The sequence below is a fragment of the Carcharodon carcharias genome, chromosome 1 (genome assembly GCF_017639515.1).
Source record: "Carcharodon carcharias isolate sCarCar2 chromosome 1, sCarCar2.pri, whole genome shotgun sequence".
In the NCBI taxonomy this organism is placed as follows: Eukaryota; Metazoa; Chordata; class Chondrichthyes; order Lamniformes; family Lamnidae; genus Carcharodon; species Carcharodon carcharias.
Genome location: NC_054467.1, coordinates 13628469 through 13645738, shown reverse-complemented (window position 1 = coordinate 13645738; position 17270 = coordinate 13628469). Strand labels below are relative to the sequence as shown.

At 45.2% G+C, this 17270-nt stretch overlaps 1 protein-coding gene across 2 annotated transcripts in view; it reads right to left on the bottom strand.

The window, feature by feature from the left end:
- The window catches only part of npnta (nephronectin a), a 63073-nt gene that overhangs the window by 2729 nt on the left and 43074 nt on the right, over nucleotides 1-17270 (bottom strand). For both annotated transcript variants that reach the window (XM_041184686.1, XM_041184695.1), the window contains 3 exons: nucleotides 11664-11759; nucleotides 9980-10078; nucleotides 4185-4444 (listed from right to left, as the gene is read on the bottom strand). In XM_041184686.1, the coding sequence (XP_041040620.1) occupies nucleotides 4185-4444; nucleotides 9980-10078; nucleotides 11664-11759 (455 nt within the window). The remainder of the gene's footprint in view (nucleotides 1-4184; nucleotides 4445-9979; nucleotides 10079-11663; nucleotides 11760-17270) is intronic.

The following is a 17270-nucleotide window of genomic DNA, read 5'->3' as shown; positions in this document are numbered from 1 at the left end:
GGTGACATTCCTGTTGAATCAGCCTCAGGGTGTTTTACTGTATCAAAGGTGATATATAAATGCAAGTTGTTTTTGTTGTTGGGAAACCAGCCCTGCGTCAGGTTGTCGAGAGGATCCTAGTTGAGCCTCAAATCCAACACCCACAAACTTCCGGAGGGAGTCACTGCATAATGATCCAGAGAGGAAGCCCTGACCAATTATCTCTCCCTTCCTTAGGGTCTCTGTGGTTGACTGCAGCCCTCCTAGCTCCTTTCACTACCTTCAGATGAAATGGGAATCAAACCTAAAATGACCCTTATTTGTACCGCAATGGATATTATTTAGTCATTCATGTATGGTTCCTAATCCACTATCTCTAATGCCAATATGTGGATTTGATTGTGTGGCTTCTGGGTTACAACACACTATTAATCTGAACAGGAAAAGAACTGACGGAATTTCAACAAATGTGATCTAATCAGACATCGTCATCATCATTAGTGGTTTATGGTCGGAAATCTTGCTTGCAGGGAAAGACCAGAGCACTGGTGTTGTGTTTGGAACTGCCAAACATTAAGGCTGGGATAGACAGATTGTTAGTCTCTCAGGGAATCAAGGGATATGGGGAGCAGGCAGGAAAATAGAGTTGAAACCCAAGATCAGCCATGATTGTATTGAATGAGTGAGCAGGCTCAATGGGCCGAATGGACTACTGCTCCTATTTCTTGTGTTTTTTTATATGTTAATGTAGGTGGTTGTGTACAGTGCCTAGTTTGCAGGTTGTGGACACTGTTGGTTATTAGGTTATCTGCCTTTGGATGACATTTCTTCCATTGTGGACACCAGTCCCCTCCCCGAGGCAGTCAGCTGCCCAAAGCCATGGACACCTTCTGGAGGTGACCGGGCTACTTGACCACCTCCCGGCAGTTGGTATTGACCAGTCACAAGTAGCACCATCTAGTGTTGTTATGGCACTTAGTTTGAACACCTGGCGTGACCTATGATTCAAAATGGAGCAGGTAAATATATGAATGAGTGAAGAGTTATGTAGAGGCAGCACAGGCATTAGGTAAACAGCATATCAGAGATAACATACTTCCTGTAAAATCAGCTCCACAACCAACTTTTGCACTGACTGCTGCAAGAATAAGCAGCTTTGATGTTTCACCAGATTGCATTGAGTTAGAATCAAGATAAGGGAACAAAAAGATTTATCAAATTTGCACAGGAATGTTTTCTCAGGAAAACATGCATGTTAATAGTGTGATATTTCCTTTGGTGTTTTTGATAAGTGAACAAAGATTACAAATTTGGGCTAACTGGAAATCTGCCAATCTATCTCTGTAAAACCATCCGGAGGCAACTTTGCTGAACACTTTGTCCCAGTACAGCTCCCTCTGATTTTTGTCTGTTTGTTTCACCTGGTTTTCTTTTAAAAAAAAAACTTTGTGTAGCAATTCTCGTGGCCTCTGGAAATCACTAACGTTTCAACCCTAATGAAGTACATTCGGACTTAGTCACTGTTGTTGTGGATGAAAATGTGTCAGCTAGTTTGTCCACAGCAAGATCCCAACACCAGCAGTTTGATTTACAAAAGCTTACAGGAATAGCAAGGGGTCCAATTAGCCCCTTGAGCCTGTTCTGCCATAATTCAGGGAGCTGTTTGCTGGCGCTGGTTGAGAGAAAAATGGTGGCTAGGACACCATAAGAACTATCCTGCTCTCCTTTGAACTGTGCCATGGGATCTTTTATTCCCACCTGTGGTGACCTTGACTTAAATTCTCACCCTTCAGTTCAAATCCCTTCATGGTCTTGCTCCTTCCTATCTGCATAAGGCCCACAAGCCTTCAAGAACTCTACATTCCTTCAATTCTGGTTCCTTTGCAAGTCCCTGATTTCCTTCGGCCAATCACTGGCAGCCGCGCCTTCAGCTGTTCTGGTCTTAACCCGCTGAAATTCACTCCAGAAACATCTCCTGATCTCTACCGCTATCTCCTTCTTTGATGCTCCTTAAAATCTGCTCCCTTGACTAAGTTTTTAACCACTTTTCCTGACCCCTTTGGTGGTTCAGTGTCAAATTGGGTCTGATCATGCTGCTAAGAAGCATCTTGGGGCATATTACTACATTAAAGGTGCCATATAAATGCACATTGTTGTTGTTGCTAATGGTGATATCTTTTACAGTGCAGCACTCGTTCAATATTGGAATGAAGTGTTCACCAGCTCAAGTGGGACTTGGAAAGGATTCGTTTTCCCTTCTCCCTGCTGCACATTCATCTTTTGCAAACTTACACTGCTTGTAAATAGTTCTAACTTTCCAGGGTTGCTTACAACTGAAACAGCTTTAACAGATACAACCCTGCCTTAGGTGTGCCACAACCATCAAAGACACCCTGGCTCCCCTTAGAGAGGATTTCCCAGGCAACAGCCAAGTGTCGACAGTGACAAGCGCAAACAGCTGCTGCCCCTGTGGAACTGGGCGTGACGCTTGTCGATATGAATGCAGGGCAGTACTGAGAATGCCCTTAAACCCACTTTGTATCCAATGAAATCGCCTGAGTGCAATTTTGCATAATTTCCCTATTATTGAAAAGTAGCTGAATAGTAACCATTCTGTAAAATAAATGAGGTGTTAGACATGAATGTTTAACTTTGATTAATGGGAGCAGCGTGACCAGGTCTGATTAGCTTCTGCAAGTCAACTTGACCTGCAGGTTCCTGGAGAGCTCTGATACCCAGCGTTTGGGTCAGAGCCCTGTTATGCTGGGAATTTCATCTCGTTTTCTGTGGCTCTTTAAATTCTTGTGGGGGTCTTCCAGCGCAAAGAGTTGTCCCCGACTGAGTGTTGCGGACTGGCACATTCCAAAGTCCTGGACTACGTGCTGAGGGACGCACTAAAGCTTGGGGCAGCTGCTGCAAAGGTGCAATGGGGAAGGATCGCTGTCTAAGACCTTTCTGCCACAGTGCACCTAGGGGCTGTTGAAAGCCCCTCGGGCTGTACAGCTCAAAATGAATGTCTGCATTGAATGCTAATTGTATTATGAATGTACTGAAGCACCTCAGAGTGCAACATGATGTATGTTGATAACTTCTATACCTTTGTCTGATTGTCTGCATTGACCAGATTGAAATGATTGTAATATTCATTGATTGTATTGATGCACCTTGTGATACATGTTGTAAAAGTTGAATCTGATTGGACTTATGTGATGTGATTTTGAAATAGTTTGGAATGTTCTTCCAGATGTTTTATGAATAAAGTATAATTTTCAAAAAAAAAAATTCCTGTTGGGGTGTGAAAGGATCTTTGACCCGCAATCCCCCATCACTTCATGTTTTTTAATGTATTTGTTCATGGGATGTGGGTGTCACTGGCTAGGTCAGCATTTATTACCCTCCATCAGAGCGCATTTTAAGAGTCAACCACACTGCTGAGTCACATGTATGTAGGCCAGGCCAGGTAAGGATGGCACTCTTCCATTAGTGAACAGTGGTTTCATGATCGTCATCAGATTTTTAATTCCAGGTTTTTATTGGATTCAAATTTCACCATCTGCCGTGCATTCCATCGTGGGATTCAAACCCGGGTCCCCAGAGCATTTCCCTGGGTCTCTGGAATACCAGTCCAGCGACAATACTAATATGCCACCGTCCCCCCCAATGTAAAGAGAGAGCATCCAGAGGGAGAGCGAGCTCACAAGCTACCCTGGGCAATCTGCTGTTTACATCGCCCGTGAAAGTTAGTGCAGCTGAGAACTGCCTGAATTTCCACAAGGGACCTTAACAAGCTTTGGACCTTTAGGAGGGAAATTTAAATGATCTGTGGTGGAATCAATTATCTTCCTGAAGCCACTGGACTGCTCCACTGGGAGCAGAAGAACCAAAAGGAAGAACATTCTTGGCCCCCGCAGCCCACCATTGTATTGACAGCCAATCTGACACTCCGGCTGGTGGCTCAAGGCAGGCGAAATGCCTCTCCCTCCACCCCACCCCCCCACAGCTCTGAAAATTACCCCCAACCCTAGAATTTGAGAAAGGGTCTCCTTGCCTTGGGGCTAGAGCTGACATGACTGGCACATCGAAGAATTTGTGCCTGATGAAAGCACCCCGAGGAATTGCAGAGTGACCGCCATTCATGGAGCAACTGTTGGAATGGCCAGTCTGTATTTTAAAGTCGCGTTCCTATTAAATCCAACAATACTCACATTCTCAAGACCTGGTCCTTTCAGTGTGAACCGACTGGTCCTCCAGCCGTGCCCTCTGTTCCTCTCCCACAGGATATGCCCGTAATGGCCGTTCCTCTTCACAAACACCTGGATCTTGCCGACGGAGTCTCCAGACAGTTTGTGCTTGAAGGTGAGGCAGAGGTTGCTTGGATGTGCCGATTGGCCCAGCGCAAGGGCAAGGTGGGCCACCTCCCTCGGTTTGTCAACAGAACCGAGAAGAGTCAAATACCAACTGTGACCTAAAATAACAACCAATAGAGTTAATTGGACAAGGAGTCCAGGCTGCAATGAAAGGGCTGCAAGATTGGGGCCATTCAACATTGCAACCCAAAATCTGATCACACTCTGGAAAGAACATGCCTTTCTGTAGCATCTCCGGATGTCCCAAAGCACTTTACAGCCAATGAACTACTTTTGAAGCGTAGTCACTGTTGTAATGTAGTCGAATAGCACACAGCTAATCCCACAAACAGCAATATGATCATTTGTTTTAGTGATGTTGGTCAGGGGCTAAATATTGGCCAGGACACTGGGGAGAACCCTCTGGCTCTTCTTCAGATAATGCCATGGGGTCTTTTATTTCGTTCTCAGAGGGCAGGCACAGTTTAGCATCTTGTCTGTAAGGCAGCACCTCAGACAGTGCAGCACTCCCTCAGTACTGCAGTGGGTGCGCCAACCTAGATTTTGTGCTTAAGTCACAACTTTATGACTCAGGGATGAAGGGTGTCAGGAACTGAATGACCCCACGGCCTAAAGAGAACTCTGCCTAAAACAGCCATCCACAGGCCAAGGTTACGTGGGATCTTTCAGGTGTTGGGGCGGGTGGGGGTGGGGGGGGGGGGGGGGCGCTATGACTGCCTGCCTCTGCTTCCTGGCCACATTCAAGGCCTGTCTTTGTTAACTCTAGACATGGCAAGCCTCCCATCTTGCACCCTCTGTAAACTTCAGCTCATCCAGTCAATATCTTAGCTCACACTAATGTTCTTTGAAAAATTTTGTTGCTGTATGTGTGGCCAGTTTTTCAATTGCATGGTATCTTTATTGCACAGCCCTGCAGGCATAATGTTTAATACGGCACAAAGCTTGCACAATACCTTCCTTGCTGTTGTATGGCCATGTGTGTGCTTAGCTTAGCTTAGCCTGAATATTGCCTAGTACCCTTGTTCTCTGACTTACGTTGGCTTTCGGTCCAGAAACACCTCGATTTAATTTCTCAATCTTGTTTTCAAACCCCTCCATAGTTTCACCCCTCCCTGTCTCTAGAAGCCTCCTCCAGCCCTATAGCACTCTGAGATCTCTGCACTCCACTATTTCTGGATTCTTCCACATTCCACAATTCTCACTGCTATGACATGGCAGCTGGGCCTTCAGCTGCCTAGGACCCAAGTTCTGGAATTCCCTCCCTAAACCTCTCTGCCTCTCTATCTCTCTCCCTCTATTTACTTTTAAGAAGCTCCTTAATACCTAACTCTTTGACCAAACTTTAGATCACCTGTCCTAATATTGTTTAATGCAGCTCAGTGTTAAATTTTGATTGATAATGCTCATGTGCAGCAACTTGGGACAGTTTTACTGAGTTAAAGGAGCTGTAAAAACCCAAGTTATTGTTGTTGTGGGCTCCACGGGATGTAACTTGTATCATAGAAGAGAGCGATTTTGAGTTGAAATAGATCATCTGTGATAACACTTTACTCACGGTGCCCGCACTCTACCCCCACCTTGAGGTAGTTACTTGCAGTGATATTATTGGATGTATAGCATTTAACTGGAGCAGTCCTACTGGTCAATTTTAAATAGTCCTGGGTAGAACAGTCTTTGCTAAATGAGAAAGTGGAGATGATTGCATTGTTTTTTTTTTTCAAAGTATGAACTACACCCACCTTCGCAAGGAGGAGCAGTTCCCAACTTTGAAAAACACACACATCTTGGTCAGTAACCACAGGACACAGATTTAAAATGAGAGGAAAGACTTGAATTTACATAGTGCCTTTCACACCTTAAGGGTGTCCCCAAAGTTCTCTACAGCTAATGAAGTACTTCTGAAGTGTAGTCATTGTAAAAATTGGCAAAAAGGACCGTGGCAGAGATGAGAAGGATTTTTCTTATACAGCGAGATGTTATGATCTGGAATGCACTTCCTGAAAGATGACGGAAGCAAATTCAATAATAATTTTCAAAAGCGACCGAATATTTACTTGAAAGGGGTTATGGGGGAAGACTGAGTGTGTGAGTCTCAGTGAATAAGTCTTTCATAGAGTCAGCACAGGCGCAACTGGTCTCCTTCTGTGCTGTATATTCCAACATTCCAGGTCTGATACAACAGTTCGCAATTCCACATCACTAATTGACAACAGTAGTCAGCAATGGAATGCGCCTACAATTATTTTTGAAGTGCTGCAAGTTCCTTATGTAATTCTGGCAATAACTTTCCATGGTTAACAAGATAATTGTTACCAGTGCTCACCACGCCCATGTTTGTTGATCGCGAATGGTGGCATGTGGGCTTGCATCAGAACATTCCAGAACAGAACACAAGGTCCAAATTTGGAATTTAGTGACACAAAATATGCAGCTTTTTAGAAAGAAATGGCTTTTCTATTTAAGTGTAATTGCACAGAAGTTGCAGCACAGAATCAGGCCATTCAGCCTAACAGGACTTTGCCAGTGTATAGGCTCCACACATGCCCCTTCCAACTTACATCATCTACCCCCTCTCAGTATAGCCTTCTATTCCTTTCTCCCTCATGTGTTTCTCTAGCTTTCCCTTTAATGCATCTCCTTGATTCACCTCAACCACTCCATGTGGTAGTAAACCATTACTCTCTCTCACTCTGACCATTCCCTCTTGTACATCCCTCATCTCCACTCCCTTAAGTCTAAGGGACACAGATTTGAAAGGATGTGGCGGACAACTGGTTTAACCATTCACCAGATCTGGTTGAGCCACATAAACATTCTCGGGTCCCACTCTCGTCTGCTAAAACTGCTCACTTTCCCAGGATCAAATGCAAAGAAAACCTCCCTGGCTTCTTTTCTGTACTGAAAGACAGCTTTTCAAACTCCTTTCTCCTGCCTCCTCCAGCCTCACCTCCAAACATTAAGTGTGAGGAGTTCGTGGAATTCGATGAGATTGACACCATCTGATCAGCTGCCTCTTCTGCGTCCCTCCTTTCCACTAGCCCACTGGACCAATCTTCCTCTAAAGCTTTTCCCTCTCCTAACCTTAGCCCTGAAGTCGCATCATTCTCTTGATTCTCTCCTGCCTCACCTCATGCCTTCTCCAATTTCATCTTGCCCATGGGACCCACTTCCTGCTTCCTAGGCCCTATTTTCAACTTCCTCTCCTGGTCCCCATGTTAGCCGATATGGTAAACATTTCTCTCTGTGCAGGAGTGTCCATCTCTCCTTTAAATTCCTTATTGAATTTAATATATTCATAATCCCTAGTTACGGATTCCTGCAAAGTGGGAATATCTTCTTTACGCCTAACCTGTCAAACCTCTTCATAGTTTTAAGACTTCTATCCGGTCTTCACTCAGCCTTCTCTGTTGTAAGCTAAAATAAAAAGACAGACTTGCACTTATGTTGCGCCTTTCACTATCACCAAACATCTCAAAGCACTTTACAGCCAATCAAGTACTTTTGGAATGTAGTCAATGTTGTGATGTAGGAAATGTGGTGGGCAATTTGCGCACAGCAAGCTCCCCCAAACAGCAAGGTGATAATGACCAGAGATGGGAGTTTGGAGCTGTGTCCAAACTGTAAAATGTGCCATTTGGGAGGCTTCACTGACTGTGTACCAAAAGGGAAAAACAGACCATCTCATGTCTTAATGAGCAAATAGAAAAAAAAGCCTCTTCCATTTACTGTTGTGATAGAATTGATCTCTCAGCTACAAAGGCAATCATGTCAAAGGATATCACTGTTGAAATCTCCATGTGGATGTTGTTATTATAATCATGTGGAACATATGGCTCTTTAAATCAATAATCGAGGCCTTCTGTCTATGGTGCTACTGTGAGCACACGGGTATATTTAGGAAGCACTGAGGTTGTTATCCAAGCAATACTCTCTAATGGGGAATATTGACCTTTTCCTGGTTCCCATTTGTCAGCGTCTGTGTCATGTTGGGGAGAGGCTATGTAGCTGGAAGCTCAGATGCTGGAAAGGTTGTCAATCATCCAGATTTGTCTGCGATTCTCACTCCCCTCAGTGCCTGCCCTCATTAGACTCCTGCTGTCTCAGTTAATTGGTTCTGAATACCTGTTTAAGTAATAGCTTCCCTCCCGTGCAGTGCCGTCAAGGACGTTCCAACATCCCACTGTTGGAACACAGATTCCCCACTTGTAAACCTTCAACAAGGATCAATCCAACCCATCAGCTACAGTAATAAAGGGAGAGCAGCAGGGAGGTGGGAAGGAATGACCTGCATTTATATAGCGTCTTTCATGACTTCAGGATGTTCTGAAGTGCCAAGCAGCTAATGAGGTGTTTTTGAAGTGTAGTCACTGTTGTAATGTAGGTACACACATCAGCCAATTTACGCACAGCAGAATCATGTTTTAGTGAAGGCACTTGAGGGATAAATATTAGCTAGAACGCCAGAGAAAACTCTACTGCTTATCTTCGAAATAGTGCCGTGGGATCTTTTCTATCCATGTGAGAGGGTAACTGTGGCTGCAATTTAACACCTTACCCAAAAGAGGGCAACACCAACAGTGTAGCACTCCCTCAATACTTCACGAGGGTGTCAGCCCAGATTATGTGCCCAACACCCAGAATGGACCAGCATTCATTGCCCTTCATTAATTTCCAGCTGACAAGCTTGCCGGGGGGCAGTTAAGAGTCAACAATGTTGATGTGTGGGCCTGGAGTCACATATAGACCAGACTACATAAGGACGGCAGTTCATTTTTGAACAAGATGCTTTAAATGTTGAAATAGACAGGAGGCAAAAAAGGGCCTCAGTTTCTTGCGCTCTTTGAGCCAGTTCTGAGGATCCAGTCAGCACAGGCAGTGAAAACACAGACCTGGGAAGCCTGGATAAACTTGCTGCTTAAGGGAAGGCCAGGTTGCAGGAACGTCACCCATGTGACTTCCCTTTAAATGCTGTCTGAGAGCTTGGAATCAGTCCAAGCAATGTGGCACTTGGCGTTTTCCAGCACCTGTGAGCATCACCACTGACTCAGGTCCCTCACAGAGAGGCCCCGGTTACTTTATTAGCAAGAACTTTAAAGTCCATTTTTTAGTTTTTCCATTCACTTGATGTTTTTTCATTGAGCTCAGGTTGTATGGTATGATAATAGCCTCCATTTTAACCTTTTCATCCTTGTGTTCAGGTCCCTCCATAGCCTGTGCCTCCCCTGCCACTCTGTAACCTCCAGCCCTGAAACCCTGTGAGATAATCGGCATACCTCCAGTTTATGCAGCACAAAACCTTTTGCCCACCAATGGCGGCCATGCATTCAGTTGTCTAAATGCTTAAGCTCTAGAATTCAGGGCTCTGCAGCGATCCTCCTCTCTGTCACCCTATCCTCCTTCAAGATCTTCCTCAAATCTCTTTGATCGTGCTTTCTGTTGCCCCCTCATAATATCTCCTGCTTGGTTTAGTTTGGTGTAAACTTTTATCTGGTTACATTCCAGTGAAGAGCCTTTGGGTAATTTTCTGCAATGAAGGTGCTAAATAAACACAAGTTGTTGTTATAGTCACTCGGATATAATGTATTTGAGGTGTGCGCGATAAAATGTTCCAGAAGTTCAATCATTCTGATTACCTGATGGGACCGGGACTCGGTCCCAGTGAACTCCTGATTCTTTCTCCTGGGTCCACCCACACATTCCGTGGTCAAAGTTGCAGCTGTTTATCAAAATGTCTGCCAATAAAGCACAAAAATACCAGCCGTTAACTCCAGTCACCCTTGGACAGCTAAGGAAGCACTTGCTGCTTATTTATCTTATCTATTATTATCTTAGCTAATATCACCACCGTCAACACCTCTTTGTCCTTTTGTCTATGACATCTTTTGGCAATCTCCACCTATCACTGGCCCTCTATCCAGCTCTACCTGTCCCACCCCCCCTTAAACCAGCTTATATTTCACCTCTTTTCTATTTTTACTTAGTTCTGTTGAAGAGTCATACGGACTCGAAATGTTAACTGTGTTTCTCTCCGCAGATGCTGTCAGACCTGCTGAGTTTTTCCAGTTATTTTTGTTTTTGTTCTAGGTTTCCAGCATCTGCAGTATTTTGCTTTTAACTTATTGCTTATTGGTGGCTTTAACAGGCTCGCTATCGGTCTGACATTTTGGGGCTCATCCTTTGCCTTCACAAATGTGGCAGAGCAGGACCCCTTATCAATGGCAAGGACACAGTGGCAATAATTGAGTGAGAAAGAGTGAGATTCAGCAGAAATTTACTGAGAGTGTGGACAGTGCAAAGGGGCTTACTGAGGGAACAAAAGTGTCAGGAATTTACTGAGGCAGAGGGTGGAATTTAATCCAGGAGATGAGGGTCTCATGCATTGGGTGCAGAGCTGCCAAGAGCCCTGTGTCACCTCCCTTGGGGGAGCCCCACCATATTCAGTGCTGATCAGGCACTTAAGCGGCCATCAGTGGGCCTCCCCCAGGCTCAAGGACCAGGGGGGCAGAAGTCCTACCTTCTGTGAGCTCCTCATTGTCAATAGTACCAGCAGGGGAAGAGTGGTTGCTACCAGCAGTGCACCCACCAGAGGCCCACAATCAGCGAGGGACCAGGCAAAGGTGAGAGAGAGCAGAATGGAGGTCACGGGGATGGGGTGGGGGGCAGCGGGGTTGCCAGCAAGTGCAGGGGAGCGGATTTCAGCGCCCCCTCCCCTCCTCCTCCCCCACCCTGCCCAACCACCCACCTTCCCAATGCCGGCTCCCTTGATCAGGCACTGAGTGCCTACCAACGAGGACAGAGCTCCCAGCAGCCACCCTCCCACCCAATTAAATGTCCTCCTCACCCTTGCCTCTGGGCCTGCCTCAGAGAGGGCATTAAATTCTGCCCAGAGTGTGACAGTTAAAGTACCAGAAACTTACTCCCAGTATCAAAAGTCAGCTGTTAAGCGTGTCAAGAAAAGAAAGAAAAGAAACAGGAATAAATTTGCCCCATTCTGAAATGGTGATGGACATTCTGATAACAGACGTTTGTAACCTCATATTAATAAAGTTCTCCATTCGACTTCACCACCAAAAAAATAGGTTCACCTGTCAAATTAGCCACTGCCCAATCAGTGGCAAAAGTCAAGGGATTCATCCAATCCACAGCTGAAATGTGACTCCTACAAGGATTAGTTTGAACAAACGGAGGGAAGAGGAATGAAAGAGAAGGGAACCCAAAACGATAAAACCCCTCCACATTTTCGCGAGCTTTTATTTCACATAGTTGGAGCCTTGCCAAGTCCAAACACAGCATGAGTGACAGGATCAGAATAGGTACCTTGGTCGTCCCCTGCATCATTCTCCTCCGCAGTAATTCCCTTCTCAATGTCAAAAGGGCCAAATAGTGCTCCGTTCCCTCCTGGCTGCCGGGGGACTGCAAAATGAATGAAGAGCTGTTAGATGCAACTTAAGACTAATCATGTTCACACGGTCCTACAAGAAACTGGTGATCGAGGCAGGTACAGAACTTTCCATTGTTTTACTCACACTTGCCCCTTTCACTGTCCCAAGCAGATCTGGCTGAAAAACACAGATCTTCAAAACTTTCCTTTACTTTTCTGTTAGACTGTTGTTTGCTGTAACGGGTTCTGTGATATCATTTCCCCATCAATAAGGAGTGACTGCACCTTTGAAAACAACTGGGCGGGGCAGGATGAAGTTTCAAACAGTTCCACCTACTTCTCTCTTCTCCAAGGCTCCTGGGTCTTTGAAGCCTATTCAGATGTTCCTGCTTCCATTTCTATCTGCCTCATCCCTCAGCTTTTCACACATTGTGGCCCATAAATGCCTTTGATTTCTCTCATTGTGTCTCCTATGGTCTCATGCTAATGTCACACCAACCACTTAACCTTCTCCTGTTTCCTATTTATGCACATTACAGGTCACATGTAACGTGCACAGCATTTGAGCATAAGAAATTGGAGCAGGAGTTGACCCTTTGAGCCCACTCCACCAATTAATGGCTGATCTCCTATTTCAATACCATTTTCCTGCACTGTCCCCACATACCTTGATGTTTTTAATATGTAGAAAACTATCGATCTCAGTCTTGAACAGCCCTATGGGACAGAGAATTCCAAAGATTCACCCCCATCCTAAACTCGGTCCTAAATGGCCTACCCCTTATTCTGAGACTGTCCCTTGGTTCTAGACCCCCCAGCCAGCAGAAATATACTTCTTGCATCTACCCTGTCAAGCCCTGAAAGAATTTTATATATTTGATCGAGATCAACTTTCATTCTTCTAAACTCCAGACAATAAAGGCCCAGTCTATTTAATCATTCCTCATAAGACAATCCCACCATCCCAGCAATTAATTTAATGAAACAAAAACAAAAATTGCTGGAAAAACTCAGCAGGTCTGACAGCATCCGTGGAGACAAAGACAGAGTCCGTATGACTCTTCATCCAATTAATTTAATGAACCTTTGTTGCACTCCCTCTATGGCAAGTATATCTTTCCTTAGGTAAGGAGATGAAAACTGCATGAAATACTCCAGGTGCGGTTTCACAAAGGCCCTATATAATTTCAATAAGACATCGTTACTCCTATACTCAAAACCTCTTGTAATAAAGGCCAACACACCATTTGCCTTCTTAATTGCTTGCTGTATCTGCAAGTTAGCTTTCAGTGACTCATCAACAAAGACACCCAAGTCCCTTTGAAGTTCAGTACTTCCCAGCCTCTCACCATTTCAGAAATATTCTGTATTTCTGTTTTCCTACCAAAGTGGATAACCTCGCATTTCTCCACCTTGTATTCCACCTGCCAATGTTTTGCTCACTCAGTTGGCTTCTCCACATCCCCTTGAAGTGTCTTTGCATTCTCCTCACAACTCATAATTCTACCTGGTTTTGTGTCATCTGCAAACTTAGAATTATTGCAATTACTCCCCACATCCAAATCATTGATATATATTGTGAATAGCAGGGGCCCAACCACTGATCCTTGTGGTACCCCACTAGTCACTGCCAATCTGAAAATAACCCATATACTCTTACTCTCTGTTTTCAGTCTATTAACCAGTTTTCAATCCATGTCATTATATACCCCCCAATCCAATGTGCTCTAATTTTGTTACTAACCTCTTGTGTGGGATCTTGTCAAAAGCTTTCTGAAAATCTAAATGAACCACATCCACCAGTGCCCCCCTATCTATTCTGCTAGTTATATCCTCAAAAATCTCCAACAAGTTTGGTGAACATGATTTCCCTTTCATAAATTCATATTGACTCTGCCCAATCCTAACATTACTTTCTAAGTTACATGCTCTGTGATCAGTTCAAGCATTTTCCCTACTATTGATGTTGGGCTGACGGGCCTGTAGCTCCCCATTTTCTTTCTCTCTCTCTTTTCTTAAATAGAGGGGTTACATTTGCCACTTTCCAATCTGCAGGAACCATTCCAGAGCCTATAGTGCGCGTATGTGAGTGTGTGCATGTATGTATGTGCATGTATGTGTGTGCATGTGTTTGTGTCCATGTATGTGTATCATGGGGAATCTTGTGGCGCAGTGGATATCGTTCAAGCCAGAAGCTCCAGATTCAAGTCCCACCCCAGAACTTGATGGTCAAGGAAGATGCATTCATAACGCAGCCAAACAGGTTGAGTATCAACCTGCAAATCCTTCCAACACACGCCGATGGCAGGCGGTAAGAGCAGGAGAGATTCCTGGTCAGCCATGTGATGGAGAAGGACATTAGATCCTCTACCATCACTATCCATAGTTCCGAGCTACAACATGCGTGGCAGCACAGCTATTTGGACTCCCTAAGTGAACTGTAACATCTGCCTGTACATATATTGGCCCCAGCTCGTCCCTGAAATAGTGTTTTGGGTTCTTTCATCTCCATCTGGGACAGCAGGTGAGGCCTCAGTCTAAACGCTCATCCAAAACTGGGCATCTCCGAAGCAGCATTACTTTGACGAGTCGACCTAGAAGCCATACTCAAGCTCTCTGGAACTTCTCTGGAGGCTTGAACCCACAACCTTCCTACTCAGAGGTGAGAGTGCTTCCACTGACGCTGTCATATGAAGGTAGCATGGACGACTCAAAAGTCCCTGAATTGGAAAAGGCACCGACAGTTTCTCTGAAGCAAAGAGGGTGAAAGGGTGTGAAAAGGGAGGAGAAACGAACCGCACTTTAGTCCAGCAGGAGCTTTCAATTCTTCATTCCCCACACCTCGAGGGAACTTAAAGAATTAAGAATAATGTTGATATAAAGCCAGTAACTGGCTGCAGCCTCTTTTCAAAAATAAATCTATCCTTGGCAAAAGCATCAGGCAGAGGCACCTATCTGATTCTGTTTCTATTTGTGTCGCTGGTTTTAGTGTTGAAATATTCTGTGTGCAGAATGCCGTCACTGCCAAGATTCCATTAGCTAATGAAGATTAGTGGCCGCGGTAAAATACCCGACATGCCACAGCTATGGGAGAAGAACCTTTATCATTCCTCTGAGCAAGATTACTATATTCAAACACCCACGCAAGACACCTTTCCTTTTAGATTCACACCACATGCTGTCGAAGCCTGAGTTATCTTTGGTGAATGCCAATCGAATGAGGTGTATAGTTATATCGCACCGATGGCTGGTGTTTAGTATGGGCTAGCTGCGTGCCAGGTTTTAAGCAGCTTTGGACGATTGTTAGTCACCACCTCACATTATGCGAATCCTCGATATACCCCTGGCAGTTTAAGCGAGATTCAAAATTCTCTGTCTTTCTGGGCCGAATCATCCCAGATTTGTACTAAGTGTGGTCGTGAGCAATGCAAGAAGACGTTTCACCCGCCGGCTGCAATGGGCGGGTTATCACTCCGTACCATCCCCTTCCCACCTCATAAGTTATGCCGTCACAGGAAACACACCGGGTCGCTGGCGGGCGGCCTCCGATTTGCCTCACCACGACGTTACCTCACTGCTTCATCATGTTGGGCGCCCTATTTAAACTGCAGCCGGGCGTACAGCTCTCAATGCTTGCAGCCCAGGATTGCTCCAGTGTAAACATGGCCCCAAAAGTCAAGACAAGTGCAGCCGCCGCACCCCCCCCCCCCCCACCCCCCCACCACCCCCGATTCAGTGACACCTTCCGGACGCTGTGCAGGCCCACCGCAGTGTCCTCTACCCCCGCTCTGGCTGCAGGAGACCCATCAGTCTCTCCGCTCTGGCTTGGGAGGCGGTGGCAGAGGTGGTCAGTGCCAATGCTGCACACAAGAGGTCGGCCATCCAGTGTAGAAAACAGATGAATGATCTCATCTGTGGCGCCAGAGTAACCATTTCATGACTCCAAACTCACATGACCATCACACATTCACTGACATCTCACTCACTGCCAGCTCAAGGGACATCACCACTCACTCTCTCACACACGCCCTCCCATCTCCATCGAACCTCATCTCCTCTGGAGATAGCTTCTTCATACCGTCCATGGCTCCAGTCAGCACACACGCACGCACGCCTGGCATCTTTCCCATTTGGGCTGTCATGCACCTCGCTCACACTCTCGCGGGCGGACGATTGCAAACTGGTTTCACGACAGTGTGAATCCAATTTTTGGCCTTCTTGACCTACTGTTCACTCACGCTCGCCATGATGGCAGCCACCAACCTGGCCAGACGATTCCACCCTCTCTTCCCACTGGTTCCTGTAGAGCTATGCGACCGTGCTAAGAGATCTTTTCCATCCAAATTCAAATTTGAGACTGGGAGGGTGCACACTGAGGTACTGGTGGCTGCTCCTTCAGAAGGTCAAACAGCAAATTAGCGGTGAACAAGGTCAATGATCTACGGGCTTTGTAGAAAAATAGGAGGAATTGTGGAATTCAGTACTGGTAAAAGTCCCAAGCGGTGAGGTCAGAATTTGGTTTATCCAATGCCACTGAATATCTTCCTATCTGCGCATTTTTTAAACTCATTCATGGGATGGGGTCATTCTGACAAGGCCAGACTATTTTGCCCAACTGTAATTGCCTTTGAGAAGGTGGTGGTGAGCTGCCTTCTTGAAACGCTGGTGTAGGTACACCCACAGCACTGTTAGAGAGGGAGTTCCAGGATTTTACCCAGTGACAGTGATGGAATGTCGTTGTACTTCCAAGTCAGGATGGACCTTTCCATCCTGTTGAAAAAAAAATCGAAGTGTGATTGTGTGTGCAGGTCAACAGGCCACAGCACTCAGATCTCAAGTTTATAGAGGAAAGCTGCTGTTCCTAAACTCGGTGTAAATTTATAAATAGTGGGACGAATTTGTGAAGGACCCACCTATAGAATGATCCAATGTATAGATTTTGGACTGCGTTTTACTGTGCAGTTGTGAAGCCTTTGTGCAGCTTGTCGAGATGTACCCGGGAACATGCTGGTTCAAGGAGGAGTTTAGGCTGTAACGGACCAAAAATTAGTACATCGCCAGGTGAGATGAATACAAAACATGAGAACAAGTCTTGGAATGTCAACAGGGGTGTAAACCTAATTGAGTTGATTGCGGGGTTGGTGGGTGGTGAAGCTAGTTAAATCAATTAGCAGGATTACATGGTACTGATTGGGATAGATCCCAACACTACACAATACTGCAAAGCAATAAATAGACAATTAGCAGTCTGATTGACATCTCACACAATTTTTGTTTATGTTGACTTTAACAGTCTGGCACATTCCTATTGCCTGTTTTACTTTATTAAATAAAATCAAGATCTACCTCAAAATCTTTACAGATAGAACCTCATTAAGTTCTTATGTTAACCCATCTCCTCTTAATTTTCCATTTTAATTGGTTAGTAAAGTTCCTTGTGCCATCTGAAGGGTTAAAAATGTTACTGTAGTAGGAAATATTTGAGAAACTTGGTTACGTGATTGGCTAGTAAACTGGCTTCTGATTGGCCGTAATAATCGCAG